The sequence below is a fragment of the Lepus europaeus genome, chromosome 5 (genome assembly GCF_033115175.1).
Source record: "Lepus europaeus isolate LE1 chromosome 5, mLepTim1.pri, whole genome shotgun sequence".
Taxonomy (NCBI): Eukaryota; Metazoa; Chordata; class Mammalia; order Lagomorpha; family Leporidae; genus Lepus; species Lepus europaeus.
In genome coordinates this window covers 115108820-115126520 of record NC_084831.1, presented here as the reverse complement: position 1 = coordinate 115126520, position 17701 = coordinate 115108820, and the positions used below count along the sequence as shown (strand labels likewise).

Below are 17701 nucleotides of genomic sequence, written 5' to 3'. Positions count from 1 at the left end.
GGTTTTATGTTAAAAAGGGAAACTGGACTTTTACAGATTTGCCAAGTGAATATGGCTGTACAGAGGAAAGTAGAAAGAACAAAAGAAGAAACAAATATCTGAAGTCTGGAAAATCAAATCTTTTACAATTAAGTTATAGCGGAGTGCTTAGCTTTCTCCATGTACATTATGATATCATCTGCAAACCTGGATATTTTGACTTCCTCTTTTTCAATTTTGATGCCCTTTATTTCTTTCTCCCTAATTGCTTTTGCTAAAATTTCCAGTACTATATTGAACAAGAATGGTGAAAGTGGACATTCTTGTCATGTACTAGATCTGAGGGGAAATGCTTTCAGCTTTTCACTTTAGTATGATATTGGCTCTTGGTTTGTCATATATAGCATTTATAATTTTTTAAAAAGATTTTTATTTATTTATTTGAGAGGTAGAGTTACAGACAGAGAGAAAGTCTTCCATCTGCTGGTTCACTCCCCAAATGGCTGTCAAGGCTAGAGCTGTGCTGATCCGAAACCAGGAGCCAGGAGCTCCTTCCAGGTCTCCCATGTGGGTGCAGGGGCCCAAGGACACGAGCCATCTTCCACTGCTTTTCCAGGCCATTGCAGAGAGCTAGATTGGGAGTGGAGCAGCTGGGTCTCAAACGAGTGCCCATATGGGATGCTGGCACTGCAAGTGGCAGCTTAACCTGCTATGCCATGGTGCCAGCCCCACAAATATAGTTTTGTCAAACTTTGTTTTATACCTTTGTCAACCCAATGGTTAAGAATGTTATGTTACTATAATTTTAATGACCTGAGAGTATTTGAAATTTGCTATATGTGGGTGAAATGATCATCTTTCCATTTGATTATTATTTACAGTCCTTGCCTATATTTACACTAAACCATATTTATGCTATTATGCCTATATTTATGATAAACTAGGGTCTTTTGGTTTTTAACGGTTGAACTCTATATTAAATGGAACATTAAGCATTAATGTAAATTAAAATGTTAAAAATGTTATCTCAAAAATTGAAGAAAGAAATGGAGAAGGAGGAAGGACAGAAGGTAAAGGAAGTGAGGAAAATATCATTTTATTATTAGAATTGTACTTATGAACTATTTGAATCTGTTAAAAATGATAAAAGCTAAAATAAAAAATTATATAATTATATATTATATATAATTTAGCAGATAAAACAGAAAGAAATATAACAAGCCAGGATCTTGATATAACTCTTACGTCAAATTGGATTCCCAAGTAATTCACAGTGATCTCAATGCCTCTTGTGACAGGATCAGTTTTCCCAACTCGATCAAAAACAATATTGATGGTTGCCTACAAAGACACAGATCTTTATATCAGAGCTTCTGAATAATCACCATTTTAAAAAGTGTTCAAAAAATTAATGAACTGATCATACAACATATCTGATGGTACAATGTTTCTAAAAATACAAATGATTTCAATTCACATGATATATAGGAAATCTGTTTTGGCTGATTACACAAAGGCAGATGAAAGTCCATATCCCATAAGAATAAGGGGAATAAAGCTATGTCATATATGCTTTAAGCTCTCAGGAGCCAGAAAAGTAACATTCTAGCAGAAAGTAGCTAAGGAGTTCCAGGGTCATTCTGTGTGAATACTTGAACAAAGAATACAATAGTAAAAACGTTACAGCTAATAAACCAACAAAGAAGATCAAACAGAATTATAAAAGCTTCAACTTGGCCGGCACTGTGGCACAGCCGGTTATCGCACTGGCCTGAAGCGCCGGCATCCCATATGGGCGCCAGTTCGAGAACCAGCTACTCCTTTTCCGATCCATCTCTCTGCTATGGCCTGGGAAAGCAGTGGGAGATGGCCCAAGTCCTTGGACCCTACACCTGCATGGGAGACCCGAAGAAGCTCCTGGCTTCAGATCGGCACAGCTCTGGCAGTTGCAGCCAATTAGGGAGTGAACCAGCGGATGGAAGACCTCTCTCTCTTTGCCTTTCCGTCTCTGTGTAACTCTGACTTTCAAATAAATAAATAAATCTTAAAAAAAAAAAAAGCTACAACTAATCCTTAAGGAAGTTTAAACAAAGGAAAAAGGACAGAAAGAACAGCAACATAATAGTGTTAAATCTAAGCATATTAATAATAACATTAAATTTAAATAGGATACATCATAGATCAACAAACTGCCACTGTTCTGTGAAAGCAATCAAAGACAATAAGACATAAATGAATGGGGGTGGCTATGTTCCACAGCAGGTATTAGGGTACAGTGGGTGGCTATGGTGCAGTTAAGCCAATGCCTACAAACCCTATGTCCATATCAGAGTGCCAGTTCAAGTTCTAGCTGCTCCATTTCTGATTCAGCTCCCAGTGATTGTGCCTGGGAAGGCAGTGGATGACAATCCAAGTGCTTGTGCCCCTGTCATCCATGTGGGAGACCTGAAAGTAGTTCTCCTGGCTCCTGGTTTCAGCCTGGCTCAGCCCTGGATCTTGTAGCCATTTGGGGAGTGAACCAGTGGATGAATGATCTCTGTCACTCTGCCTTTCAAATAAATAAATATTCAAAAAACCATTTATTTACAAAAGCAAGCAGGGGCTGGGTTTGACCTATTTGCTGATCCTAGGTGTAAACATGGCGATGAAATGGCAGAGACTGTCAGACTGGATAAAAAATTAACAGCCAACTACTGTTTATGTTGCCAACAAGAAACCCACTTTAAATATAAAAATACAAACAGGTTAACAGTGGCTGGCGCCATGGCTTAACAGGCTAATCCTCTGCCTTGCGGCGCCGGCACACCAGGTTCTAGTCCCGGTTGGGGCACCGGATTCTATCCCGGTTGCCCCTCTTCCAGGCCAGTCTCTGCTATGGCCCGGGAAGGCAGTGGAGGATGGCCCAAGTCCTTGGGCTCTGCACCTGCATGGGAGACCAGGAGAAGCACCTGGCTCCTGGCTTTGGATCAGCACGATGCGCTGGGTGCAGCAGCCATTGGAGGGTGAACCAACGGCAAAAAGGAAGACCTTTCTCTCTGTCTCTCTCTCTCACTATCCACTCTGCCTGTCAAAAAAAAAAAAAAAAAAAAAAACCCAAACAGGTTAACAGTAAAAGGATGGAAAAAACATATTATGATGATAACACTAATCAAAGTAAATCTGGAACGTTCATATGAATATCGAAGTAAATTTCAGAGCAAAAAATATTAGCAGGTGTTAAAAGGATATCAAAATACATGAAGCAAAAACTGATAGAAATAAAGTATAAAATAATATGTCCTCTCTAAATAATAGTCAGAAAATCAATAAGCATACATAAAATTTTAATAACATTATCAATCAATCTGACTTAATAGACCTTTATAGAACATTTCAGCCAACAACAGCAAAATAAACTTTCTAGTCAAGTATATTTGCTATGTTGCACTAAGTTGACTATATTCTGGAATAAGCTACAAATCTTGACAAAATTTAAAAGATTCAAATCATAAAAAATATGTTTTTAGATCAAACCATACAAAATTGTAGGAAAAATGGAATTGAGCTAGCAAAAGAAAGGAAATAATGAAGACCAGAGCAGTAATCAATGGAACAGAAAGCAGAAGAGGAAATCAATCCAAAAGCTAGTCTATAAAAAAGTCCAATGACATCAAAAAATCTTTACTAGACTCATAAAGAGAAGATACAAATGATATGAGAATGGGGCAGGCATTTGGTGTAGCAGTTATGACACCACTTAGGACACCTGTACCCCATATTGGGGCACTTGGGTTTGAGTACTTGTTCCTCCACTTCTGATCCAAACTCCTTGAAAGATAAAAATATAAGAGGTCACTCAAGAAGAAACAGATAACCTCAATATACCTTCTATCTTTAAAAAATTCATAGTTTCAAAAAATCCTTCTGTCAAAACAGAAGGCCTAGGTGGCTTCACTGGTAAATTTTACCAAACAAGGAGAAAATAATTCTATACAAATCTTTCTGTTAATTAGGAGAAAACCAATACTTCTCAATTGTTGTCTAAAGTTACACGTAGGCATCAAAACTGAATAGAGGGGCCAGCGCTGTAGCATAGCAGGTAAAGCTGCCACCTGTGATACTGGCATCACATATGAGCACTGGTTCGAGCCCCGGCTGTTCTGTTTCTGGTCCAGCTCTCTGCTGTGGAGTGGGAAAGCAGTGAAGGATGGCCTGGGTCCTTGGGCCTCTGCACCCACGTGGGAAACCAGAAAGAAGCTCCTGGCTCCTTGCTTTGGTCTGGCCAAGCCCTGGCTGTTGCAGCCATTTGGGGAGTGAAACAGTGGATGGAAGATCTCTATCTTCCTCTCCTTTTCCCTTTGTAACTATGCCTTGCAAGTAATTTAAAAAATAATAAATAAAAAATAGAACAGAGCCATTATAAACCAACTACAGTCTGATTCTTCATAAACAGAGATGTAAAAATTTTTAACAAAATTTTGGCCAACTGAATAGAACAAAATATAACCAGGAAAATCTACCATGACCAAGCATCCTTTATTGGAGGAATGTAAGATTGGTTTAATATTGAAAAATTAATGAATGTAAATCACTATAATAGCAGACTCAAAAAGAAAGTCCTATGATTATCTCAATAGATGCAGAAAAGACACTTGACAAAATCTAATACCATTTCATAATGAACAAGACCCAATAAATTATGAATAGAACAAACTTTCTCCACCTGATAAAGAGAATCAAGGAAAAATCAAAACAGTCAACATCATACTTAATGGTGAAAGACTAGATGATGCTTGCTCTCTTAAATCAAGGATAGGATGACTACTGCTACCACTTCTACTTTGTACTGGAGGTTTTGGCCAGTGCAAGAAAACTGTGGGAGGAGCACAGGAGGAAGAAGGCAAGGGGAGATGGGAAATGAAGGGATGTAAGCAGAAGGAAAGGTGAAGGCAATAGAGGGGGGAAAAAAAGGAGCAGGAAGAAGAAGAGAGTAGAAAGGAATAAGACATACATCCTGGAGAGGAAGAGGCAAATTATTCTAATTTTCAGAGACCTGATTATCTATAAAATCAATGAAACCTATAAAAGAGCATCTATTAATAATAATAATGAAGTTTATCAAGGTTGTAAGACAAATTCAATAATATAAGAATCGACTGCATGTCTATATGCTAACAACAATCAAAACAATGAGGGGCCGGCATTGTGATGCAGTGGGTTAAGTTGCTACCTCTGATACCTGCATCCCATATGAGTCCGGCTGCTCTTCTGATTCAGCTCCCTACTACTACTCCTGGGAAGGCAGTGGAAGATGCCACCCACGTGTGAGTGCAAGATGGAGTTTTAGGCTCCTGGCATTGGCTTGGCCCAGCTCTGGCTGTGGTATAGTGGGTAAAAATGCCATATGGGATGCCCACAACCATGTGGGCGCCAGTTGGAGACCTGGCTGCTCCACTTCTGATCCAGCTGCCTGCTAATGTACCTGGGAAAGCAGTGGAAGACAGCCCAAGTGCTTGGGCCACTGCACCTATGTGGGAGATCCAGAAGAAGCTCCAGACTCCTAGCTGTTGGCCTGGCCCAGCCCAGTCACTGCAGCCATTTGGGGAGTGAACCAGTGGATGGAGGATCTCTCTCTCTCTCTCTGTGTAACTCTGCCTTTGAAATAAATAAGTAAACCTTTAAAAAAAAAATCAAAAAAGCACAATCCAAAATAAAGCAAAAAAAAGTACTACCAAGAGAATAAAAACATTTGAAAATCACTTATTTGATAAAGGATTTCTAGAGTATACACCCCCTTCCAATTCAATAAAAAGAAAATAACCTTATTAAAAATTTGGTAAAAGAGTTGAATAGATAATTTACCAAAGAGAATAAACAGCTGGCAAATAAGCACATGAAAAGACACTCAACATTATTAGACATGAGAGAAATGTAAATTAAAACCACCACATAATACTACCTCATATCTATCAGAACTTCTAGAATTAAAAAGCCTAACCATAGGGAGTACTGGCAAGCAAGTGGAGAAACCGAAACTCATATATACTGCAGGAAGGACCATAGCACAATCTCTTTGGTAGAGTCTAGCTGTTTCTTTAAAGGTTAAACATACATCTGCCGTATGAACCAGATATTCTGCCCTTAAGTGTTTACTAAAGAGAAGAGAACGTATATCCAAATACAGACCTAGATAGAAACATTCACAGCAGCTTTATTTGTAATGTCCCCATACTGGAAATAAACAGACACCTACCAGCAGGTGGATAGATAACCACTGGCATACATCCATAGTATGACATACTACTCAGCAATAAAACAGGATAAATCGCTAATACACACAATAGAAAATTAAAATAATCATGCTGAGTAATTTAAGCCAGATAGAAAAAGGATACACACAGTTGGGTTTCGTTTACACAAAATTCTAAAAAATGCAATCTAATATATAATGACAGAAACTTGATTAGTGCTAAGGGGTATGAGGAAACTTTTGGGGGGTATGTTCTCTAACTTGATATGGTGTTACTTGCTGCAAATATGTCCAAACTTACCAAATTGTACCCTCCCTGTATGTCAATTATACTTTTAATAGTTATTAATAAACTATATGCTCCCCTAAGGGCTGCATCTCAGGAAGAAACCTTTTAGTAGCTTAGTGAATGAACACAGTGTTTTCATTCATCCTCTCCCACTGAGTGAATGAAGATTTAAAAATGTCATGTGAGTAGTACTGACATCAATTTATTATAGTATTAGATCCATTAAATCCAAAATCCCACATTCATCTACACTGATCAAAATTAATAAGCTGACAAAGCTCCTCTTTGTGTAAACACAGCCCCAGTAGGAAAGTCATCAAACCAGAAAGTCAGCCTTTTCTATAACCACATTGAATCCATTAATATCTGCAGATGAGTCAGAAGTAAAGATAAATGAGGTACATGGAATTCACAAAAAGAATAGTACATGAAGGGAGAGCCACAAAGAGTAATACAATAGCTGAAAGGCCAAAGGATGAATTTACCTACAGAAATACACTTAAGTTTTTAGGTATACCGATTATTAAAAAGGACAAGTGGTTTCTGTTCTGGCTGAAAGCAGTAGCTGAATAAGTACTCATGGGTAATATGGAAAGCAGAGTGTGAAATAAGATTCTTTGATATTCAGTTCTTATATTTTATAATCTAAATAGTTCTTAATGATTTTTGACAGAAGAAAAATAAACCTCCCCCTTCTAGGTCATGTGAAAAGGAAAGGGGAGGAAAAAAGAGTGCAGCTCTGAGATGTGAGAGATCATGTTCTCTGCTAACACAATTGAATTTGGAATTTAGTTCAATGCATCAATCAAACTCACTTTTCTCTCTACTTTTACTGCGAAAAATCACCTGCACCCTGACAGTTAAAAATAATATACCTACCATGAAGATTTTCCAAACACAGTAAATGGAGAAAAAGTAACCCAGAAAATTAAAGTATTTCCCCTTGAAGGTTTTGGAATACTCAATTCTCTCCTGAGGGAAAACAAACACAAAACATGGTTAGTCAAGTGTAGATTCATTTCAGCAAAAATATTCCTCCCTCTATGCACCACTGGCTCAGGCTGAGTCAACAAAACTTCCCGCTGTAGTAATAATATGAAACTATTAGTACTAGTAGTGGTAACATACTGAAAGCTTACTTTGAGCCACAGACTGGGATAAACATTTTATATACATTGCCTACTTTAATCTTCATCAACACTCATATGTCTTATTATTTTAATTTTACAGATGAGAAAATTGAACCTCAGAGAGGCTAAATAACTTATGGTCACACAGCTGGTGAGTAGTCTCAAATCTGTCTCCAAAGCCTATGTTAACCTCTGTTTTATGGGGCCATGCCTAGGAAGTTATCTTCAGTAAAATATTTTTTTTTTGACAGGCAGAGTTAGACAGTGAGAGTGAGAGAGAGAGAGAGAAAGGTCTTCCTTTTTCCGTTGGTTCACTCCCCAAATGGCCACCACAGTGCCAGCTGGCGCACTGCACTGATCTGAAGCCAGGAACCAGGTGCTTCTTTCTGGTCTCCCATGTGGGCGCAGGGCCCAAGCACTTGGGCCATCCTCCACTGCCTTCCTGGGCCACAGCAGAGAGCTGGACTGGAAGAGGAGCAACTGGGACAGAATCTGGTGCCCCAATCGTGACTAGAACCCGGGGTGCCGGCGCCACAGGAGGAGGATTAGCCAAGTGAGCCACAGCGCCGGCCCAGATTTTTGCATTTTTAAATTACATTGCATTCTGGGTGTACAAAGGTCAGTTACTTCTTGTAGTCAGGATACTTCTTGATCTACAGCCATTAAAATACAGCTAGACCACCGCAGACAGATAGCTACTGCTCTTGTGTTATTAACTTGTAAGGGAATAAAAGGGAACTACAAGGAATCTTTACCAAGGGTCAGCAGAAGTGGTGCATGTCACTTCCCTAGATGTAGACTATGCCATCCATTTCTATTATTGCATGTACTCCATTAAGGCTTCTGCCAGTGAGAGATGCATTTCATGAAGAGTGCACACCCCTCATTCAAAATGCTTCATGACTGACACTGAATCTGTGAGGTGTTTCTTGCATTGGCTGGCTACTATGGTCACTAGAGACATTTAATTTTGTTCTCCCTTCAATCATATTGGCAAAAAACATACTTAGTTCAGTTTCTTGCTTTGTACCTTGGTAGCATAGAGGTCAGCTGTTTCCAGAAAAAGCTGCCTGCTTAATTCTTCCAAAGCATCCACTTCCTGTTGAATAAGAGTAAGATCTGGTACAAAATGGGTATCAAGGTTTAAATCACACAGAAATTTCAAAATATAGCAATGAAGAAAGCATATATGCTTTTGGTTTCCCTTAGTGGATCCCAGGAATTACGTGTATTTTCAATTTCCTGTTTCACAAATAGCTGTGCTACTGCATTTTTCCCAATCCAACACAAGCGTGAAAAGCTTTGTTGCACTAAGAGTATCACCACCAAATCTACCACTCAGTTTCTCCAAGTTCAAGTGTCTTAGATTCTTTTTAGGCATCTAATTAAATTGAATCTAATGTCATCTTCAAGATCTCAAATGGTTTCATAATAATCGTAACACCTGTAATAGGGCATATTTTCCTACATCGTGTCTGGAACGGGAACTGACATTTACTGAGTTCTCACATGAGCTAGGATTTACAGACATCATCTTCCTGTATTCACGGAGTGGCCTCATGGAACACGTGTTATCCATTTTGCAGATAAGGAAAGTGAAGCTCAGAGAGTTAAACAATTTGCTCAAAGTCCCACAGCTAATAGGTGTGGATGGAAAGTTACATCTGCCTACTCCAAGGCCTGTTCTTTCCAGTAAGCTATGCTATTTTCCCAGACTCAGTGGGCAGTGTTACTATTCTGCCCACTTCGGAAACAGAGACTCAAAGAGGTTTAAAAAACTCCTAATAAACTTACTGATTTCCTATCACTAAAATAGCTTAAATCTATACTTTTGGACTTCATGGATTTGTAAGTAATAAAAGGATAGTTATTTCTAAAACAAAAGCATTGGGGCCAGCACTGTGGCACAGCGGGTAAAGCCTCTGCCTGCAGTGCTGGCATCCCATATGGGCGCTGGTTCAAGTCCTGGCTGCTCCACTTCTGATCTAGCTCTCTGCTGTGCCCTGGGAAAGCAGAAGATGGCCCAAGTCCTTGGGGCCCTGCACCTGCATGGGAGACCTGGAAGAAGCTCTTGGCTCCTGGCTTCGGATCGGCACAGCTCTGGCCATTGCAGCCAACTGGGGAGTGAACCAGCAGATGGAAGACCTCTCTCTGCCTCTCCTTCTATCTCTGTGTAACTCTTTCAAATAAATGAATAAATCTTTTTTTTTTTTTAAGCATTAACTTTAATCCGAATTCTCCCTTCTCCCCCTGACTTTTCCCATAATTACCTAAATCAGTAAGTGGCTTTCAGTTCCTTCCTCAACAGTGGCTGCTATTGGCATGGTCCAGGCCATCAAACACACAACTTAACTAGTATCAACCCTCCCATGATTAGATGGTAAGCTCCCTGAAGGGAAAGGCTACACTCTATTCATCATTTTGCCCCTTAGTACTTTGCACCCAAACACTAGACATGAAATAAATGGTCCTTGACTAAAGAATCTAAATTAATCATTTTTCTTCCTCCGTCATTAGCATCCTGCGTTTCTCTGGTCTCACTCTTCTGCACTTGACACCTGAAGGATGTAAGTCATAATTCACAGTCAGACTACAGCCTTCTCCAATGGGAGCACAAGGCCAGAGTAGGAAACAGGACTATGTTATCAAATGCCTGGTCCTCTATAGTTCTGACCTAATAGCCTAAGAGTCACACAGAGATCTGGTTACCCATTTTGGGAATCAGTTCAACACCATATCCAGCTGGGCCAGGAATAATATTAACTTAGTACCTTGATGTTTGTTTTTTTTTTTTTAAACCACAAAGTTACTAGCCAAGCACAGCTACTTAAAATTTGTTCAGGAATGCTAATCACTTTAGAAATGGGCCCTTACCATCCCATATACAAACCATCCATTTAGGCAGTCATTATTTTTGTGGTGGTTTTTCAAGAGTTGGGAAATGGAATAGTGTAACGGAAAGAACTATGAAGAGGAGACCATAGTTCTGTCCTGGTTTTGCCACAAACCCACTGTGTGACTTAACCTCTCTGGGACTATTTTCTCATCTGTAAAATGGAAAGACTGAATTTTTAGAAGCTCTTTAATTCAAAGACAATGATTTTATAATCTTAAATGGGTGTTGGAAAGATGATTCTGCACACACTATTTCCTAAGCTTGTTTGGCCAGTTTGGACTCTGATGCAGTCAGGTACCTTTGAAGGGGCTATCCCAACACTACTTTTTTCTTCTGCCCTTGGTCCAGAGTTGAGAAAAGGAAATCAGCAGAGTGATAAAGGATACTTTCACTTCCTGGTGCTGAAGCAGTAACGCTTTTTATCATTCCCCAGAATCCTGAAGGTCTGTTATGCACCTCCCCCTTTTGGAACATAGTCCTCCGTGCCATTGCCATCCTGAAATGAAAGAAAATATAAAGATTTAGCAAGGGAGCACGAACCCTTACAGTCCAGTCTCATCTACCTTGTAGTCTCACGCTGCTTCTCTCACTGGCTGAGCTCTTCAGGGAAGGATGCTGATGCTGGAGTCCTACTTTCCACCACTTACAATGAGGGGGAACTACACGCTCCCAGAGCAATGTGGATTTGGTGAAGGAACACAGAATTTGGAGTAGACAATACATCTGGGGACTGGCTCTGCCACTTAGAAGCTGTGAGACCTAGAGTTTTCATTTCCTCATCTCTGGAGGGTTGTGAAGATCACTGAAATAATATGTAAAAAACTAATACTGTTGGGGCTGGTGCTGTGGCATAGTAGGCTAAGCCTCTGCCTCTGGTGCTGGCATCCCATATGGGTGCCAGTTTGTGTCCCAGCTGCTCCTCTTCCAATCCAGCTCTCTGCTAATAGCCCGGGAAAGCAGAAGATAGGCCAAATGCCTGGGATCCTCCATCCACCTGGGAGACCTGGAGCAAACTCCTGGCTCCAGATCAGCCCTGCTCCAGTCGTTGCAGCCATTTGGGGAGTGAACCAGCAGACAGAAGACCTCTCTGTCTCTCCCTCTCTTTGTAACTCTACCTCTCAAATAAATAAAATCTTACATTAAAAACAAACAAACAAAAAAAAAAAACAAAACTAATACTGTCAACTACAAAGTGCTATACACTTATTAATGGCTACATTTAAGGACATAATAGCTAGTACATCAAGATAAAGGACCAGGTAGAGTAGGAACTCAATAAAGCAAACAAAAAACCCAAAGCAAAATCATATTAACTTTCTTCTGAAACATCAGTTTCCCTCTAACTTCACACCCCTCCTTTCATCGTAATCTGTTCCATTACTGAAAAAATCAGCAGGACATCCATGATCCCCTTTTGTTTTTTTGTCTTCTCCATCTATACAGGCCCCATTAACCCAGTGGTAGCTGCTGGCATGCTCTAGCCCAAAACAACAGTATTAAGAACAGGGTCCTCAAGGTAGATGTTTGGCACAGTGATTAAGACTCTGCTTGGGACGCCTGTATGCCCTAACAGCGTGCTTGGGTTGAGTCCTGGTTTCCTCTGCTTCCAATCCAGCTTCCTGCTAATGGGCATCCTAGTGGGCAACAGATGATGGTTAAAGTACTTGGATCCTTGACAACCAAGTCAAGAGACCTAAATTGAGTTCCAGGCTCCTGGTGTCAGCCTGGCTCCAGTCTGGCTGTTGTAGGTGTTTGGGGAATGAACTAGCAAGTAGAAGATTGATCTGTTCATGTCTGAGGGGCATTCAAAAAAATTCATAAATGAATTTATGAATACAAAAATTCATAATATGAAAAACAGTATGTACTTGGCTGAGGTCTGGTGGTAGGGTGCAAGGGAAGAGTGGTTGAAAGGTGTCTACTGGGGCCAGCACTTTGGCATAGAAGGTTAAGCCTCCACCTGCAGTGCTGGCATCCCATATGGGCACCAATTCAAGGCCCAGCTGCTCCACTTCTGATCCAGTTCCCTGTTAATGCCTCTGGGAAGGTGGTGAAGATGGCCTAAGTCCTTGGGCCCTTGCACTCACATGGGAGACCCAAAAGAAGCTCCTGGTGTTGGACCAGCTCAGCTCCAGCCATTGTGGCCATGTGGGGATTGAACCACAGATGGAAGACCTCTGTATATCTTTCTTTCAAATAAATAATAAATCTTTTAAAAAAAAGTGACTACCATAGTTTCAATATGAGTATACCATTCTTCAGTTTTTCAATCTTCACTATTGTGGGATGTAGTTAGCCATTACTTTTGTTTTATATTCAACTTTTAATTTATAAGATAACTGTAAATTCATATGCAGTTTAAAGAAGAAACAGATTCTATGTACTATTTACTCAATTTCCACTATGGAAATAACTTGCAAAAATCTACAGTACAAACAGGATGGTGACATTGACACAGCCATGATACAGAACATTTCCATCACTACATGTGTCATTTTGTGTTGTCTGCATACAGCCCATGTCCCTCTCATTTCAACTCCTCCTTAACCCCCCACAACCACCAACTGGTTTTCTGTCTTTGTAATTTCATTACTTAAAAAAAAAATATGTATATAACCAGAAGCATACAGTATGTATCCTTTGAGGACTAACTTTTTTCATTCAGCACAATTTTCTGGAGATTCATGCAGGCTTTTTGTGTGTATTAATTGTTTTCTTGCTAGGTAGTATTCCATGGTATGGATGTACTACAGTTTATTTTGTTGTTCATCCTTTAAAGGATATCTGGGGGCCAGTGCTGTGGCATAGCGGGTAAAGCTGCCGCCTACAGTGCCGGCATCCCATGTAGACGCCAGTTCGAGTCCCAGCTGCTCCTCTTCCAATCCAGCTCTCTGCTATGGCCTGGGAAAGCAGAAGAAGGCCCAGGTGCTTGGGCCCCTGCACCCCCGAGGAAGACCTGGAAAGAAGTTCCTGATTCCTGGCTTTGGATTGGTGCAGCTCCAGAAGTTGCGGGCATCTGGGGAGTAAAATAGCAGATGGAAGACCTCTTTCTCTCTCTCTCTGCCTCTCTGTAACTCTGCCTTTCAAATAAATAAGTCTTAAAAAAAAAAAAAAGGATATCTGGGCTATTTCTAGATTTTGGCTACTAGGAATAAAGCTGCTGTTAAACATGTGCACAGGTTTTATATGAATTTAAATCTGCATTTTTCTGGATAAATGTCCAAGATGTAACTGTTGGGGTCCAGAGTTCGCATGTTTAGTTTTTTAAAGAAATAGCAAACCTGTGCTATCAAATTACCAACTCATTCTACATCACCACCGGTGATGAACGAGTGGGCCAGTTCTCCTGCATTCTGCATTTGGTGCTGCCAATAATTTTTACTTCAGCCATCCTAATAGATGTGTGTAGTGATTATATATCCTTACTGGCTAATAATGTTAAACATCTTTTCTTTTTCTTTTTTTTTACAGGCAGAGTGGACAGTGAGAGAGAGACAGAGAGAAAGGTCTTCCTTTGCCTTTGGTTCACCCTCCAATGGCTGCCGCGGCCGGCATGCTGTAGCCGGCGCACCGCGCTGATCCGAAGCCAGGAGCCAGGTGCTTTTCCTGGTCTCCCATGGGGTGCAGGGCCCAAGCACTTGGGCCATCCTCCACTGCACTCCTGGGCCACAGCAGAGAGCTGGCCTGGAAGAGGGGCAACCGGGACAGAATCCGGTGCCCCGACCGGGACTAGAACCCGGTGTGCCGGTGGAGCATTAGCCTATTGAGCTGCGGCCCAACATCTTTTCATATACTTATATGTCATCTGCATATCCTCCACAATAAACTGTCAGGTCATGTTTTTTGCTCATTTTCTAGTTGTATTTTTTTCTTTTAATGGTAAGTTTTAGAAGTTTTAAATTCCAGATACTAGCTATTTTTCAGGTAAGTTTCAGAAACTTCCTCCCAGTTTGTAGCTTCTTTAATCATCTTAACATGGTATTTCACAGAGCAAATGTTTTTAATTTTGGTGGAGTCCAATTTATCAATTCTCCCTTTTATGGATTGTACTTTAGGAACTGAGGGTGGACGTTGTGCAGTGGGTTAAGACACCACTGGTGCAGTTGGCATCCCTTTTGTAGTGCCAGTTCGACTCCCAGTTGCTCTACTTCCAATCTAGCTCCCTGGTAATGCACCTGGGAAGGCAGCAGATGATGGTCCACGTCCTTGGGTCCCTGCCACCCATATGGGAGACCAGGATAGAGTTCCTGGCTCCTGGCTTTGGTCTGGCTCAGCCTTGACTATTGTGGGCCTTTAGGGAGTAATACAGCAGATAAATATCTCATCTGTCACTCAAATAATCTTTACACACACCACTTACACACACATACACACGCACACACACACTCCTTGCCCAGCTCTAAGTCCCAAAGACTTTGTCACTTTTTTCCTGAAAGTTTAATATTTTACATCTAAGTCTGTGATCTGTTTGAATCTTTATATTAGGTGTGAGACTTAGATTCAGAACTATTTCCTTGCCTCTAGATATCTAATTGCTCCAGCATCATTTGTTAAAAGGGGTATTTTTCCTCCTGAATTACTTTTGCATTACTGTCAAAAATTAGCTGGGCCTATTTCAATCTATTCCAGAGTCCTCTATTCTGTTCCAATGATCCGTCTGCCAATATCACGTGATCTTGACTACAGTAGCTAAATAATACGTTTTGAAACCAGGTAGACCAATTCTTCTCGTTTTGTTCTTTTTCAAAATTGTTTATCCTTTTGCTTTTCTATATTATTTCTAAATTTCCATATTATTTTCCAAATTTATTTGAGGGATAGGTTGGCTAGTTCACTTCCCAAATGCCTGCAATGGCTATGGCTGGACTAGAGCCAGGAACTCAATTCAGGTCTCCAACACAGGCGGCAGGAACCCAATTACTTGAGCCATCACTGCTGCCTCCCAGGCTCTGCATCATCCAGAAGCTGCAGCTGGGAACTGAAGCCAGGCACTGTGATGCAGGCACCAAGACTAAACACCCATTCCCTTTTAAAAACATTTTTGAGAGGCAGAGAGAGAGAGAGATTAAATTTTAGAATAGTCATATATAATATATGCTAATAATCACACACACATATATATATATATAAAACCATCTACAAAAAGCTCTTGAGATTTTGAAATGAATTACTCTAAACTTGAATATCAATTTGGGGAAGAATTAACATCATTGCTATGTAGTCTTCTGACTCATAAACATGATGCCTTCCAAGTTACTTAGATCTTTGATTTCTTTCACGGTAGGTTTTTTTTTTTTTTTTTTTTTTTAAGGGTTTAATGCAGAGTTACAGAGAGGCGGAAGCAAGAAAGAGTGAGAAAGAGAGTCTTTCAGCTTTCATCAAATGGCCACAATGGCTGGAGCTCGACCGATCCAAAGCCCGGAGCTTCTTCTGGGTCTCCCACATAGCTGCAGGGGCCCAAACACTTGGACCATCTTCTACTGCTTTCCCAGGCCACAGCAAAGAGCTGGATCAGAAGTGGAGCAGCTGGGATTTGAACTTGGCATCCATATGGGATGCTGGCACTGTAGGTGACAACTTTACTCACAGTGCCAGCCCCTCACTGCAGTTTTACAGTTTTCAGCCCACAGGCCTTAGGTGTTCTTACGCTTATCCCTAAACATTTCATTTTGAGAGATTATGGTTTTTAATTTTGTTATCCATGTTAATTTCTAGTATATGGAAATACAATTGATTTTTTTATGTTTATTATACAATACTGGTGAACAGCCATTACTTTTTTCATTTGTTCTTCTGTATGTATCATTTTTCTCTTGTTCTTCACAAGATTTTCTCTTTTAGCAGTTTCACTATATATGGCTAGGTGTAGTTTTCTTTGGTGTTTATCCTACTTGGAGTTATTTTAGCTTCCTGGATCTGTAAATTAATGTTTTCCATCAAATCTTGGAAGGTTTTAATCAGTATTTCTTCAAATAATTTCTTTTTTATAAATATTTACTTATTTATTTGAAAGTCAGAGTTACACAGAGAGAGGAGACACAGAGAAAGAGAGTGAGGTCTTCCATCCGCTGGTTCACTCCCCAACTGGCCGCAACAGTCAGAGCTGCATTGAGCCAAAGCCAGGAGCTTCTTCAAGGTCTCCCACATGGGTGCAGGGGCCCAAGGACTTGGGCCATCTTCTACTGCATTCCCAGGTCATAGCAGAGAGCTAGACCGGAAGAGGGGCAGCCGGGACTAGAACCGGCACCCATATGGGATGCCGGCGCTTCAGGCCAGGGCGTTAAGCCGCTGCGCCACAGTGCTGGCCCCTTCAAATAATTTTTCTACCCTTTCCTTCTCTTCTAGGACTCTTAGTATGTCCGACTACTTGCATATTGAGATTTTATTCATATTTCTTTAATCCTTTATCTCTCTATTCTTCAGATTAATTTGTATTATTCCATCATCAAAGTCACTGATTCTTCTGCCACCTCCCATCTGTAAGATATCTATAAGATTTTACTTTAGTTACTGTAGTTGTCAACTTTTGAATTCCCATCTTGTTCTTTTATCAGTTTCCATTTTCTAACGTGATTCCCTCTTTTCACTAATATGCTTTTCTTCATTTCTTTTATTAAAATTTATTTATTGACTTATTTGAAAGACAGAGTGAAAGAGAGGGACAGAAACAGACCCCTTTCATCCATTGGTAAATTCCTCAAATGCCTGCAACAGCTGAAGTCAGGAGCCAAGCACCCTGACCTGATTTACCACATGGGTGGCAGAGATTCAAGTTCTTGAGCCATCATCTGTTGTCTGGCCAGGTACATTAGCAGGAAGATGCATAGGAAGTGAAGTGGCTGGGAACTGTACCAGGCACTAGAACCAGACACTATGAAATGGGCTGAGGGGGTCCCAGCCAGTGTCTTACTGCACTGTGCCACAATGCCAGTCCTTTTCCTCATTTCTTTGACTGTATTTGTAACAGCTACTTTCAAGTCTTTGTTTGCTAAGTCTAACATGTACAGCCATGTGGAGTTAGTTTCTATTGACTCCTTTCTATCTTGAGTATGGTCCTATTTCTTCACATGTCTAGTAAAATCTGGTGGAAGACTTGATATTGTAGATAACGTGACTGTTGGGTTTTTTGTAGTAGTAGGTAGCTAAATTACCTAGACTCAAACTGTGAAAACTATCAT

The 17701-nt window shown here is 40.4% G+C and overlaps 1 protein-coding gene across 2 annotated transcripts in view; it reads right to left on the bottom strand.

Annotated features, from left to right (window-relative positions):
- Positions 1 to 17701, bottom strand: part of GPR89A (G protein-coupled receptor 89A) — a 63497-nt gene that overhangs the window by 3427 nt on the left and 42369 nt on the right. For both annotated transcript variants that reach the window (XM_062192119.1, XM_062192120.1), the window contains 4 exons: positions 10910 to 11019; positions 8658 to 8746; positions 7377 to 7469; positions 1225 to 1320 (listed from right to left, as the gene is read on the bottom strand). In XM_062192119.1, coding sequence (XP_062048103.1) covers positions 1225 to 1320; positions 7377 to 7469; positions 8658 to 8746; positions 10910 to 11019 — 388 coding nt within the window. The remainder of the gene's footprint in view (positions 1 to 1224; positions 1321 to 7376; positions 7470 to 8657; positions 8747 to 10909; positions 11020 to 17701) is intronic.